The sequence below is a fragment of the Chlorocebus sabaeus genome, chromosome 5 (genome assembly GCF_047675955.1).
Source record: "Chlorocebus sabaeus isolate Y175 chromosome 5, mChlSab1.0.hap1, whole genome shotgun sequence".
NCBI classification, from domain to species: Eukaryota; Metazoa; Chordata; class Mammalia; order Primates; family Cercopithecidae; genus Chlorocebus; species Chlorocebus sabaeus.
In genome coordinates this window covers 18,487,551-18,500,948 of record NC_132908.1, presented here as the reverse complement: position 1 = coordinate 18,500,948, position 13,398 = coordinate 18,487,551, and the positions used below count along the sequence as shown (strand labels likewise).

Sequence of the window (13,398 nt, the reverse complement as noted above, 5' to 3'; positions counted from 1 at the left end):
TGTTTCAAAGTGCTTTGGACAAGAATGAGAACAGCATAGACTTAAAAAAAAAAAAAAAACAAAACTGGTAATACTGAGAAGATATGGAGCAACTGGAATTCTCATATTCTGCTGTTGGGAATCTAAATTAGTAAAATTTTACAAAGCAATTCAGGAGTATCTGTTAAAGATGAGGAGGTACATACTCTAAAACATAATAAATACACTTCCACGTATACATTCCCCCAGATAAGCTTTCATATATAAGTACTTCTCATGGAAAGTCATGTCAAGACATTAACTTTGGTTTATAACAGCAAAATTCTGGAACCAATTTAAAAGAATGAACATATTTAATATAATAAATTATAAATAAATAAATAAATCAGTAAGTTCCTACAGCAGAATGCTATGTAGGCATTCAAATGGGTGAACTAGATCTTCATGTAGCAACAAAAATGGGTCTCAGAAATACAATGTTGAATGACAAAATCAGTGTATAGAATGGCAGTTTCAGTATACAAGAAAGCAAAAGGCTGGGCACAGTGATGGGCACCTGTAGTCCCAGCTACTTAGGAGGCTAAGGTGCGAGGGTCACTTGAGCCCTGGAGTTCAAAGCTGTAAAGCACCATGATTGCACCTGTGAATAGCCACTGCACTCCAATCTGGGCAACATAGCAAGACCCTGTATCTAAAAAAGAAAGAAAGAAAGACTATGTAGACGTGGCACTGGTCACTGCACACAGCCTGCAGCATGGTGGTTGCATCTAGAGAAAGAAGATGGGAAAGAATGAGAACAGAGCTTCTTCAGAAGAGACTTCGACTCTATCTACAGTGTCATTTCTTTCTTTAAAGAAAGCTGAAGTAAATATGGCAAAATGTTAAAATGTGTTAAATCTGAGTGATGAGTACACCAGGTTTTTCAGGTGTGTTTATTATAAGACATTTTTACATGGTAACTATTGTATAACATTTTAAACGGCTACCAAGAAAGGAAGAGAGACAGAGAGCGACTGAGAGAGAGATCTGGATTCTAGCTCTGCCATTGGACTTCAGACAAGGAATATAAGCTTTCTGAGAACTTAGTTTGCAAAATAGCATTATCAGTTGTTCAAATTTCAGGGTTGATTGTGAGAATGAATGAAAATAAACGTGTAGAATGACTTCTAGATATTATGCATTGGAATATCATTTTGGAGTGAGTCCCTAATGACTTTCTAAACATGCTTAATTCAGGGAGACTTTTTTAAAAAACGGATCAGAAATTATATAGATGTATTTTCAAAACAAATAGGACCCCACAAAAAATAATACATTGCTGCTGTTTATGCAAAAACTATATATGAGGTTGGCACAAAAGTAATTGCGGTTTTGCCAATTACTTTTGCACCAACCTGATACATGCACACTATATGGACATATATAAGCATAGGTTGTTTATTAACTGTAGTTTCCCTGAGGGAGGGGAATTTTGATGATTGGAGAACAAGAGTAGAAGGAAAATGTACTTTTCCTTGTTATTATTTTTGATTATGTATGTGTATGTAGATTACCTATTCCAAAAATAAATGCAATTTATTTTTAAATTAATCTGAAGGTCACAATCTTCTCTGCACCTCCAATTTTAAATCTACTTAAAAAGGAAAGATCCTAAAATCCAAGCTCTGAAGAGGTTCTTAAGAGGTTATATGGTCCCGTCTGTTTCCTGAACACATATAGCAGGAAATGCCACCTCGGCCCCAAATTCTTCATGCAACTGAACAAAAGAAAGAGTATGAGATTTGGGATCAGGAGATCCTATCACCATGAGTTATCAACTGTGTGGCTCTAAGCAAGTTGCTTAAACTCTCAGAGCCCCAGTTTCATTCCTAAGATGAGGATAATGGCAGCATCACCTCTCACAGTTGTGTGAGGAGAATGGCGGCACCACCTCTCACGGTTGTGGGCTTCACCTCTCACGGTTGTGTGAAGAGAACTCCGCATCACCTCTCATGGTTGTGTGAGGAGAATGCCGACTCCACTTCTCATGGTTGTGTGAGGAGAATGGCAACACCACCTCTCATGGTTGTGTGAGTCTCTCAGAGCCCCAGCTTCATTCCTAAGATGAGGATAATGGCAGCACCACCTCTCACAGTCGTGTGAAGAGAATGGTGGCACCACCTCACATTGTTGTGTGAGGAAAATAGCGGCAACACCACTCATGGCTGTGTGAGGAGAATGGCGGCACCTCCTCTCATGGCTGTGTGAGGCTCTCAGAGCCCCAGTTTCATTTCTAAGATGAGGGGAATGGAGGCACCTCCTCTCATGGTTGTGTTAGAATATAAGCACAACTTTAAAATAGTATCCACGTGTTTGTATGAGGTACTATTTGTAATGCCGAGGTTGTCCCTCAAAAGCATTGATTCAATCATTTTGACTTCCATAGGAGTAAACAATAAACATATGCCTAGGGCCCCCATAGGAGCCAATGAAGTCATCTTTGCTTCAGAGCTAAACCAGTTTTTCTTCTCTCCACAGCAAATATCTTGACAGTGATCATCCTCTCCCAGCTGGTGGCAAGAAGGCAGAAATCCTCCTACAACTATCTCTTGGCACTCGCTGCTGCCGACATCTTGGTCCTCTTTTTCATAGTGTTTGTGGACTTCCTATTGGAAGATTTCATCTTGAACATGCAGATGCCTCAGGTCCCCGACAAGATCATAGAAGTGCTGGAATTCTCATCCATCCACACCTCCATATGGATTACTGTTCCATTAACCATTGACAGGTATATCGCTGTCTGCCACCCACTCAAGTACCACACGGTCTCATACCCAGCACGCACCCGGAAAGTCATTGTAAGTGTTTACATCACCTGCTTCCTGACCAGCATCCCCTATTACTGGTGGCCCAACATCTGGACTGAAGACTACATCAGCACCTCTGTGCATCACGTCCTCATCTGGATCCACTGCTTCACCGTCTACCTGGTGCCCTGCTCCATCTTCTTCATCTTGAACTCAATCATTGTGTACAAGCTCAGGAGGAAGAGCAATTTTCGTCTCCGTGGCTACTCCACGGGGAAGACCACCGCCATCTTGTTCACCATTACCTCCATCTTTGCCACACTTTGGGCCCCCCGCATCATCATGATTCTTTACCACCTCTATGGGGCGCCCATCCAGAACCGCTGGCTGGTGCACATCATGTCCGACATTGCCAACATGCTAGCCCTTCTGAACACAGCCATCAACTTCTTCCTCTATTGCTTCATCAGCAAGCGGTTCCGCACCATGGCAGCCGCCACGCTCAAGGCCTTCTTCAAGTGCCAGAAGCAGCCTGTACAGTTCTACACCAATCATAACTTTTCCATAACAAGTAGCCCCTGGATCTCGCCGGCAAACTCACACTGCATCAAGATGCTGGTGTACCAGTATGACAAAAATGGAAAACCTATAAAAGTATCCCCGTGATTCCCTAGGTGTGGCAACTACTGCCTCTGTCTAATCCATCTCCAGATGGGAAGGTGTCCCATCCTATGGCTGAGCAGCTCTCCTTAAGAGTGCTAATCCGATTTCCTGTCTCCAGCAGACTGGGCAATTCTCAGACTGGTAGATGAGAAGAGATGCAAGAGAAGAAAGGAGAGCATGAAGCTTGTTTTTACTTATGCATTTATTTCCACAGAGTCGCATTGACAGCGGAAGTTCCTACCAGTTTGAAGATGCCATTGGAGCTTGTGTCATCATCCTGTGACCAGTTAGGACACAACGTAGAGAAATAGTCTGTGATTTCACCCTAGTACCATCCACAGTCACTGGGAATCCTTCATTTATGTGACTTACCAAATCCCAGTAGCACGTAGCTGAGCCTGCACTCTTCTTCCAAGAGCTGAGGTCATTCATCACTTCCCTGTGCTGTTCCCAGGAGCTAACAATAATGACCGTTTCAGGATTTTTTTCAAGGTGCCCTTTGTCCTAGAGAGGGTTGTGGTCTTGAAGTGGCCCTGGCACTCCTAGCTTCAGAATGACACTGTGGGAAGAGAAGAGTATTGGATCCCACCCAAACTCTGGCCAGAGCTTCTTCAGGAAATCTCCAAACCCACATAGCTGTGACCTCAAACTTGGGGTCTAAGAGGCAGTTTTCTATTTATCATTATGTATAGATTTTCTCTATCTCCTCCAAAACAAAGACCCTGCCTGGTGCGCAGGGGGAAAGGAGGAATTCTTGAGCCCAGAAAAACAAAAAAATAAGCCCACACTTGCCATTGTTTCAACCCATTCCTGTGTCAGCTGCATACGATCCCGTTACTCAAAATTGCTTCTTGTTATGGTATCACTCAAGCTTCCTAGAGAAGCTCAAGCCTGTCGAGTTGCCAACCCTGCCTCCTTGCTTGCTGAGGCCCTCACCAAATTGTTTTATTTGAAGTGACTTCCGAACTGAATTTAATATTCAAGGGTCAGGAACTGCAGCTCTGCGGGTATGAGAGGAGGTGTTCTCAGCTCTGCCTCACAGCCCAGCTGGCATTGCCATTTCGCCACAAATACAGACACAAAAGGTGCCCATGCTGACGCCTTGTCTGCCCTTTGACGCACATGGCTTAAAAGGGTGGTGCCAGTTCTTGGTAAAGCTATTTAACCCAGATCCTTTGTAAAATGATAAAATATAAGTGTGTTTATTTATTCTACCCTTGCCTGTCCAAGGCAAGAACACTTCTAGGATGTAATAAATAGGGGCATCCCTGGAAATTGCTACTTATGTGTGCACCACACACACACACACACACACACACACGCACACACACACGATTATATTCCTCTTATTTAGCTTTTCTTTTTTTTTTTTTTTTAACTTCTCTCTGACTCCCAGTATTCGAATTCATCCCTGTTTTGGAATAAATCTGCCAAAATGACTTTGAAATTACATGATATTTTTGGTGACCAAACAAACAGCAGACAGTCCACCTGGAATACTTAGTTCCTCAGGCTGGATTTTTGCTGCATTTTGTCCCTAAGTTGAAAGACATGTCTATCTTTTTTAAGGGAATTTGCAATAAATGAATGGGGTAAGAAAAGGCCCCACAGCAACACAAACCCTAAACTTCAGCCAATGCTGTCAATACTAGCTCAATATAAACTTAGGTTATATTAGTCCTGATGATCCTAATTCTTACCCCTTTTAAAGGATTGCAATAGAATCTCATCAGAGCCAAGGATTAGATTCTAAAGTCAGTGCAAAAGATAAAACCTTACAGAGCCAAAGTTACCTTTGCAAAAGATCCTCAAAAAACAGCCATGTTGGAGATTATATTCCATTGCTTTCAAAACCTAACACAGCTAAGTTTTTCTCTAGCACTGGAACAAGTTGTTGTTTATCTGGTTGATGACAAGGCAAAATTGGCTCTCATTTAGGGACCATATTGTGTGATTCTAATGTATCTGAGAACATTAGGACCACCCTGGTGCATCAAGATGCTTCTACTGAAAGAAGTTCATGGAAGTCGTCTGACTGAGGGACAGATCTCCCATCTCCCACGCTCCCCAGGGCGTATGCTCATTGAGTGGAATGGTAAGCAGATTCTCTCACCTCCCTTAAATTGCATTTCTCTCTGTCTCTTTTTTGCCAAGCACGTGTAATTGAACATGTGTTCATTAAATGTGTGTATGATGCAATTCCACCACATCCCCTCATGAATGGACATTGACCAAAGGCTACCTATACTGAATATATATAGATATATATAAATATATTTATTTATTTATTTTTTAAACATCTAGCTCTGAAAAATGCTAGTCTGAGCTATACATGAATGAGTCAAAGTGCAATATCTACAAAGGTTAAGCAATTCCTTTCTGAGAACGTACATAAAATGGAATTTATGTATGTGACTCTCCATGCTCTCTGCTCCATGTTTTTAATTGTATGTAACAATTAATTGTTGATGTGTAGAAACTGGGTGTGCATTGGGAACATTTTCCTCTGACACTTTAATTTATTACTTCTCTTGACGAGAGAGGCTCTACCACGTAGTATTGTGATCTCTTTTCCTCTGAATATGTTTTATATTTTGCTAAATGATATTTAAAAGAGGTCCAATTCTCGAAGGCACTCTAGTGAATTGCTGTCTTCTGCTTAAAATGCAAGTGAATGCCCATTGGGTTAGGTTGATACATATCTCTTAAAATTTATTTCAAATTATCTAAGGACTTTTAATTTATTATTATTTATAGTAATAATTTTGGACATCATGAAATGGGTTTTTTTGGACTTTAAAACTTTAAAAACCTGTAAGCCTTTTCTTTCAGGCCAGTTTTAACAATAAAGCCTTGAATTTTGAAGCCTGTCATGTAAACGGCTGCTGCTGGTGGCACTAAAGCAATTGCCTTATCCTGGGTTTTTGTGGTGCCTCTTTCAAAGACGGTTAACTAGCTTCTCTCTTGCTACTTGATTTGTGTCCTTGGTTGGACATTGCAATGATGATATGCACCACCATGCTGTGTCTTCTTATTGAACAACTTGATGGCTGAAATGTCTCATGGGGAAGGAAATGAGGGGAATGACAGACAAACCATACAAGACAGACCGGAGTGGGCATGAACTTGTGTGTTGCGAACACCCTGCTATTGGAAAAGATCACTTTGCACAGTTGGTACCTCCTGGTTCAACATGGGGAGCCTACCAGACGTGAATAAAAGACTCTAATGTTGGCTATTCCAGTTCAAAGAATGGAATAGAAAGTTACCATAGAAAAAAAGCAAATGTTCATATTTTCTTAATTAGATTATATATTGTGTTTGGACTTGTTTGTATTATAATAAATTCTAATATGGTGCGCACTTGGTGTTTGGTATTTGCATCTATGTTCAAGCAATTGCAGTATGCTGATTTTTATTACTATTATTTTTAATTGATAAATCATAATTGTATACATTTATGGGATACAATGTGATGTTTTGATATATGTACACAATGTGGAATAATTAAATCAGGCTAAATTGACACATCTGTCACTTCACTTATCATTTTTTTGTGGTGAGAAATTTGAAATTTATTACCTTAGTTATTTTGAAATACACATTGTTACTGACTCACTCACCCTGCTATGCAATAGATCTCAAAATTTATTTCTTCCATCTAACAGACTTTGTGCCGTTTGACAAACATCTCCCATTCCCTGCTTCTCACCTACTTCCAGCCTCTGGCAACCATCATTTTACTCTCTACTTCTATGAGTTTGACTCTTTTGGATTCCACATATAAGTGAAATCATATAGTATTTTTTCTTTCTGTGCCTGGTTCCTTTCACTAAGCATGATATCCTCCAAATTGCACAATGCTGGTTAAAACATTTAAGTGGACATCTTTCTTATACATTGTGCTGGGTGCTAGAATAAAACCAGAGTTCCACCTGCCTCCTGGTTAGCAGATATACTTCAGAATTTAAGACCACTGAACGCTGTTCCCTATAATTCTAAATTAGGTAGTTTACTGGGTATAAATCTGAATTCTCTTCTGATCATATCCTCCGTACATCTTTGAGACAGTGATGGATGTATTAATAATCATAACTGGAAATCCAGCATCATGTCTAAGAGCTTAGGCTTTGATGTCAGACAGTCACGAGTTCATGTCCCATTCCACCATTTACTAGATGAATGGCCTTGAGCAAGTCCTTGGAGATTTCCTAAGGACTATCCTCATCTAGAAAATGGTGCACAATTTAAATTTTTTCCAGTTGTCTTCAAGGTATGTAGAAACTCTGATAGTCTGGAACCCAAGATTTGGAGTCAGTTATTACAGGCTATAACTTTGCTGGCTGTGTGAACTTAAGCAATGTTCTCAATCTCTCTCTGAGTCTCAATTTTCTCTCCATAAAATGGAGCTAATTACAATTCCAGTAGGTAACTTATAAAGTGATTACTAGTAGCAGAGTTTTTTAAAAGCCTCCAATTGTACATTATTTTACAGGTGAGGATGCTAGGCCCAAAGAGGTGAATGAGCTGGGCCTGAGTGGAACCCAGGTCACTCAACACTCCATCCTTTTCACTTCACCTCATTACCTTCTTTGCAAAATTCTAGGTCATTCCCTCAAAACATCACATTGTTTTTATGCCCATTTGAGAGTTGAGTATATTGCATAATTTTGCAACTCTTCAAACCCAGATCATCCAAGCATGATATATATATTATAACAGCCTCATAATTAAAACTCTCAGCTTGACCTTTCCTTGTGAGTAGAACTTTTTTTTAATTGACTCTATGTGGAATCCTAACCATAGCTCTCAAACCTGCTATGCATTTTCCCACACAAACCACCATCAATTCTGACAGCCACCCACAAACTATTGTCACAATCCATCTTTGCATCAACTTGGAGAATAAAAGTGACTTCGGAGTTGAGGGGGAAGTGCAGAAAAGCAAAGAATTTGCTGAAAGGGTGGCAAACAGAAGCTGTTGGGCATGATCACAGCAGCCTCATTAATTTTGTCCTCCAATTCAGGGAGGCAGGATAAAGGAGAGTTGAAGGAGGTTGAACTATTAAATAATAATCCTTTTATTAGTGCACTCAGCTAAATGTGATAGTCCGGCCTCTTTGGAGACTGTGCAATTAATCCCATGTACTTGCCAGACACAACAAGGTGGATAAGAGGCTCGTGTCTACTGGGATAAATAGATACTGTGAATTTCCTGGGCTTATTGGCAGAATGTGCCACTGTCATGCCAAAAAAAAAAAAAAAAAAAAAAAAGCAGAGGAGGGGAATGTTCTGATTTAAAATGAGTAAATAGGACCACAGGGAAGAGAGATGTCTTCTCATCAACTCTGCATGAGGAGTTGCCATGCCTTTGGAGCTTTGTTACTGAGAGAATGGCAGAATGACATTTCTCTCCACTGGAGATGGAACAAGAGAATGTGAGACTTCAACTGCAGTATGAGAGTTCCAGATTAAACCCAAAGAAGAAATCATTATAGAAATGTCTATTAACACCACAAATGATTTTCAGTGGAAGTTCTTAGAATCTGCTTTTCTGGACATATTTCAAAATGGGTTGTCGATCAGAATCTTACATGGAACCAAATCTCAATCAGATGGTTTCATGAACTGACTTTAACAAAAAATCTGCTAACAATGGCTTGAGCAAGATTAGGGGAACTTGTGAGAGGTGAAGCTTCCTGTGAGGAAGCTTTCCATTAGCTGTTGATGTACCTTGGAACTAAAAATAACAGGAAGCTTTACCTCTCCTAATGAAGCAATGAGAGGAAAGGATGTTAGTGGACCTCAGTGAGGTCTAGAGCCTTGGAGGAGGGACCTTCCAGCAAGAAGGGGCCACACTACAGTCAGAGATACGATGCCAGAGTGGAAGGAATGCCTCTCTCTTCCTTACCTCTGATATCATGCTGATGCTGCCCACTGGTCAAGTTCAAACAGAAGCCAGTCGGTAAAAGACAGCAGGTGGTGCAGTCCACAGTGGGAAGACCCCAGGGCACAAGCCAGTGAAGAATAATAAAGTGAGACAGGAAGCAATCGCAGAATAACCACAAAGGTTAAATTCTTCTTTTACTATCACAGAACCATTAGAAAGCCACAGAGGATCTTAGAGAGTATTTCACTCAAAGATCAAAAAAGAAAGCTAAGGCCCGAAAGAACCCCTCATCCAAAGCTACACAACCTAGTCGTTAGTAGATCCTCTTTCCAATGATCTTTCTGTACAGTTTCCAGAAATACAGAATAGATTATATACCTCTGCAAGCTTGCTCTAAACCTTCATGGTTAGAAACTTCTTATATTATTCTTTTTTATTATTATTATTTTTGAGACAGAGTCTTGCTCTGTTGCCTAGGCTAGAGGGCAGTGGCATGATCTCAGCTCACAGCTCACTGCAACCTCCACCTCCCAGGTTCAAGCAATTCTCCTGCCTCAGCTTCCCAAGTAGCTGGGACTACAGACACGTGTCATCACGCCCGGCTGATTTTTTTTTTTTTTTTTTAAAGTAGAGACAGGGTTTCACCATATTGGCCAGGCTGGTCTCCAGCTCCTGACCTCAAGTGACCCACCCATCTCAGCTCCCAAAGTGCTAGGGTTACAGGCATGAGCCGCTGCACCTGGCCAGAAGTTTCTTATATTATTCCTTAGCATCTCCAATGACCAGGCTGTCACCTTGAACATCTTTAGGGGTGGAGATGAAAAGAGTTAAGAGAGTAGGCACTCATTTAACAAGTCCCAGGCACTTCTCTAGTCATTTATTTATTTGACTAATATTTATTGAAATACACTATGTGTCAAGATCTATTCTAGGCATAGTGATTCATTAATGAACAAGACAGATAAGACCCCTGACCTTTTGGCACTTACATTGTAATGAGAAAGATAGTACATAAGAAAGCAAATAAGATAATTTCAGGGAGTGATAAGTGCTGGAAATAAATAATTGTAAGTGACTAAGGTCAGGCAGAAATGACCCTAGATACATGCGTCAAGGAAGGTTTATTTGAGAAGGTGATGACAGAACTGGAATCCAAATTAAAAGGAGACAGTCATAAAAAGAGCATGCTAGGCAAGGGGGTCAGAGAGTACAAAAGCCTTCAGATTGGAATAAACTTGGGTGCCCATGGAACAATTAGAAGATTAATATTGCTGAAACCTAGTGATCCAGGGATAGAGTGGTATGGAACAAAAGAAGGAAGGGATAGGGAGGAGCTGAATCATGTTGTGTTAGTCAGTTTTCATGCTACTGATAAAGACATACCTGACACTAGGCAATTTACAAAGGAAAGAAGTTTAATGGAGAACTCACAGTTCCACATGGCTGAGGAAGCCTCACAATCATGGCAGAAGGCAAGGAGGAGCAAGTCACACCTTACATGGATGGTGGCAGGCAAAAAGAGAGCTTATGCAGGGCAACTCCTGTTTTTAAAACCATTGTGTCTCGTGGGACCCATTCACTATCATGAGAACACCATGGGAAAGACCTGCCTCATAATTCAGTCATCTCCCACTGGGTTCCTCCCACAACATACGAGAATTATGGGAGCTACAAGATGAGATTCGAATGGGGACACAGAGCCAAACCATATCACATGTAGAGCTTTGTGGTCTCTAAAAAGGAATTTGGTGGGAAGCCATTGAAAAGTGTGAAGTAAGAAACTGATGTGATCTTCTTACATCACTTAATCTTCACAATTCTTGAAAGACAGTGTTGTTACCTCCATTATCCAGATGAGAAAACTGAATCTCATGGGGATTAAATTAAATATACTCAAGGTCACAGTGAGTAATTCATGAGTTGGTATTCAGGTTCAGTTCTGTCTGACTCCAAGAGCCACTTCAGTTCAGGCTACTTTGACATGCTGTTGTTGACATTCCACACTCTCTCTCCTGAATTTGCAATTTGGCCCCATTAGCCTTTTCATCATCCAAGCTTGATATTTAGGCTAAAGTCATCTTCTAGTTCCATTAATGAGGAGTCAGAAATCATCAGTGCATAATACTGTATGGTTCTATTTCATAACCCAACTCATGTGTCTGATGATATCTGGCAGAGCATTAGCCCTACAAGATGGCAGATAAAATAATACAGGGTCTACCAGCAGCGTTGACATTTAAAAAGATGCATAATTATTTTTTAACTTTCTTTCACAATCTTCAATAATATTTTCAACATCATTATTTTACAAATGCTTTTAATACACAAGAGATTTTTAACTCTTGTTCCTTCTCCAGCTTAGGCACTGGCTCTTTAAAATAATTGCCTGTGCTTCTGTCCAAGGTGCTGAAACTATTTGACCATGACTTTTGAACAAGAAGACTAACACCCATTTTAAGAAGATTTGCACTCCTCCCACAAAAAATAAATTGCGACAGCACTGTTTGCTTCATGAAAATATTTAAGGTACAGAAGCAAGTTCCACGAGGGCCTTGCTCCTCAAATCATGGCCCACCTATCAGCAGCATCAGCATCACCTGGGAGCTTGCAAGAAATGTAGAATCACAGTGCCCACCCCAGCCTGCTGAACCAGAATCTGAATTTTAACAAGATCTTCAGGTGATTCATACACATATTAAAGTTTGAGGAGCACTAAACTGATGCACTTTAAAATTGTAGTTTTACACCTTTCGGGAGCTTTTGAAAATCCCAATGCCCAAGATGAAATCTAGGTATTGTTATGTTTTAAAGCTCCTAAAATGATTTCAATGTGAAGCCAAGATGGAGAGCCACTGATTTTTTTTAAAGAAAACTTCACATCCTTACCATAAATGGAAAGCCAGTATCACCTACCATAAATAGACAGAAATTGTACAAAAAGATTAAAGACTATTAATAATTCTCAATACATACTATTATGTGAACTTGATATCTACTCTCTTCTAAAAGATAGGTGTTAGGCATCTACTACCACCATATTGAGACATTATTTTTAATCTAATCAGAAGAATTAATAGAAAATTAGAAAGGCAAACTTTTTCACAACATATTTTAGTGTTATCAAAGTCAAACTTTGTGCTATCTAAGCTGACTCACACACTCAGTGTTACAAGCGTTATACTTTGGGAAACACTGATCTGTTAAATAAGGAGGCTTCAGAAGCTCTTATCTGCACTTTAGACTCACCTGGAGTTTTTATCAAAACCTATATTCAGACACTATTCTCATCTGAAGGAAGTCAGAACCTCCAGGAATGAACCCAAGTCATCAGAATTTTTAAAAACATTCCCAGGTGATTCTGACACACAGCCAGGATTGAGAACCACTTGGCTACTTGGTAACACTTGGTTAACTGGGAAAATACAATACAGCTCTCCAAAATAATCGTCATTTGGCCATTTCACAAATTCAGACTCTTCACAATTGCTTGAGAGTCCACAGTGTGTGCACATCTCACTGTTGAGGTTTCAGGGTGCTGATAAATCCTACCCATCTATCCCCCACTCTGGCTTTGGAACAAGTTGAGGAATAAAATGAAGGAATTGGCTAATTAATATCAGTTATAAGCTCTATTACTGTAAGGGTGGATTGGAGAACTTCAACTTGACCCAGGGCCAACGGATTTCCCACCCAATGAGTTTCAGTCTTCGGCCAGGCACCCATGAGATAGTCTGGGACTTCACAGAAAGAAGTTGTGCAGACTGTTGCAAGCAGATTTTCTACCTCCAAGTCAAGACTTGTTGGTGAAGGCAGTTAGCAATGGGCATCTAGACCTTCCTTTGGAAGCCAGGCATGGACCACAACCCACTTAGGGGGTCCTACAGGGAAGATGGGAGCATAGGAAGAATTCCGGCCTCCTAGGGTCAGGCTGGCTTGAGAAACAGGGAGGGAGGGAGGCTTATTCACATATATTCTGTACCTTCTCCCAATTCTACAAATCAGTCAAGACCTTCATTCTCCATTGGGAGTGCAGTAAAAGAGGAAAGTTGAGAGAAGTTACCTTCCAAATGCTTCTTAAAT

The 13,398-nt window shown here is 40.4% G+C and overlaps 1 protein-coding gene across 1 annotated transcript in view; it reads left to right on the top strand.

The window, feature by feature from the left end:
* GPR139 (G protein-coupled receptor 139) overlaps positions 1–5,725 on the top strand; it is a 44,367-nt gene extending 38,642 nt beyond the window's left edge. Inside the window, exon 2 of the mRNA XM_007987090.3 lies at positions 2,497–5,725. Within this exon, the coding sequence (XP_007985281.2) occupies positions 2,497–3,431 (935 nt within the window). The 3' untranslated portion in view covers positions 3,432–5,725. The remainder of the gene's footprint in view (positions 1–2,496) is intronic.
* Positions 5,726–13,398: the final 7,673 nt, after the last annotated feature.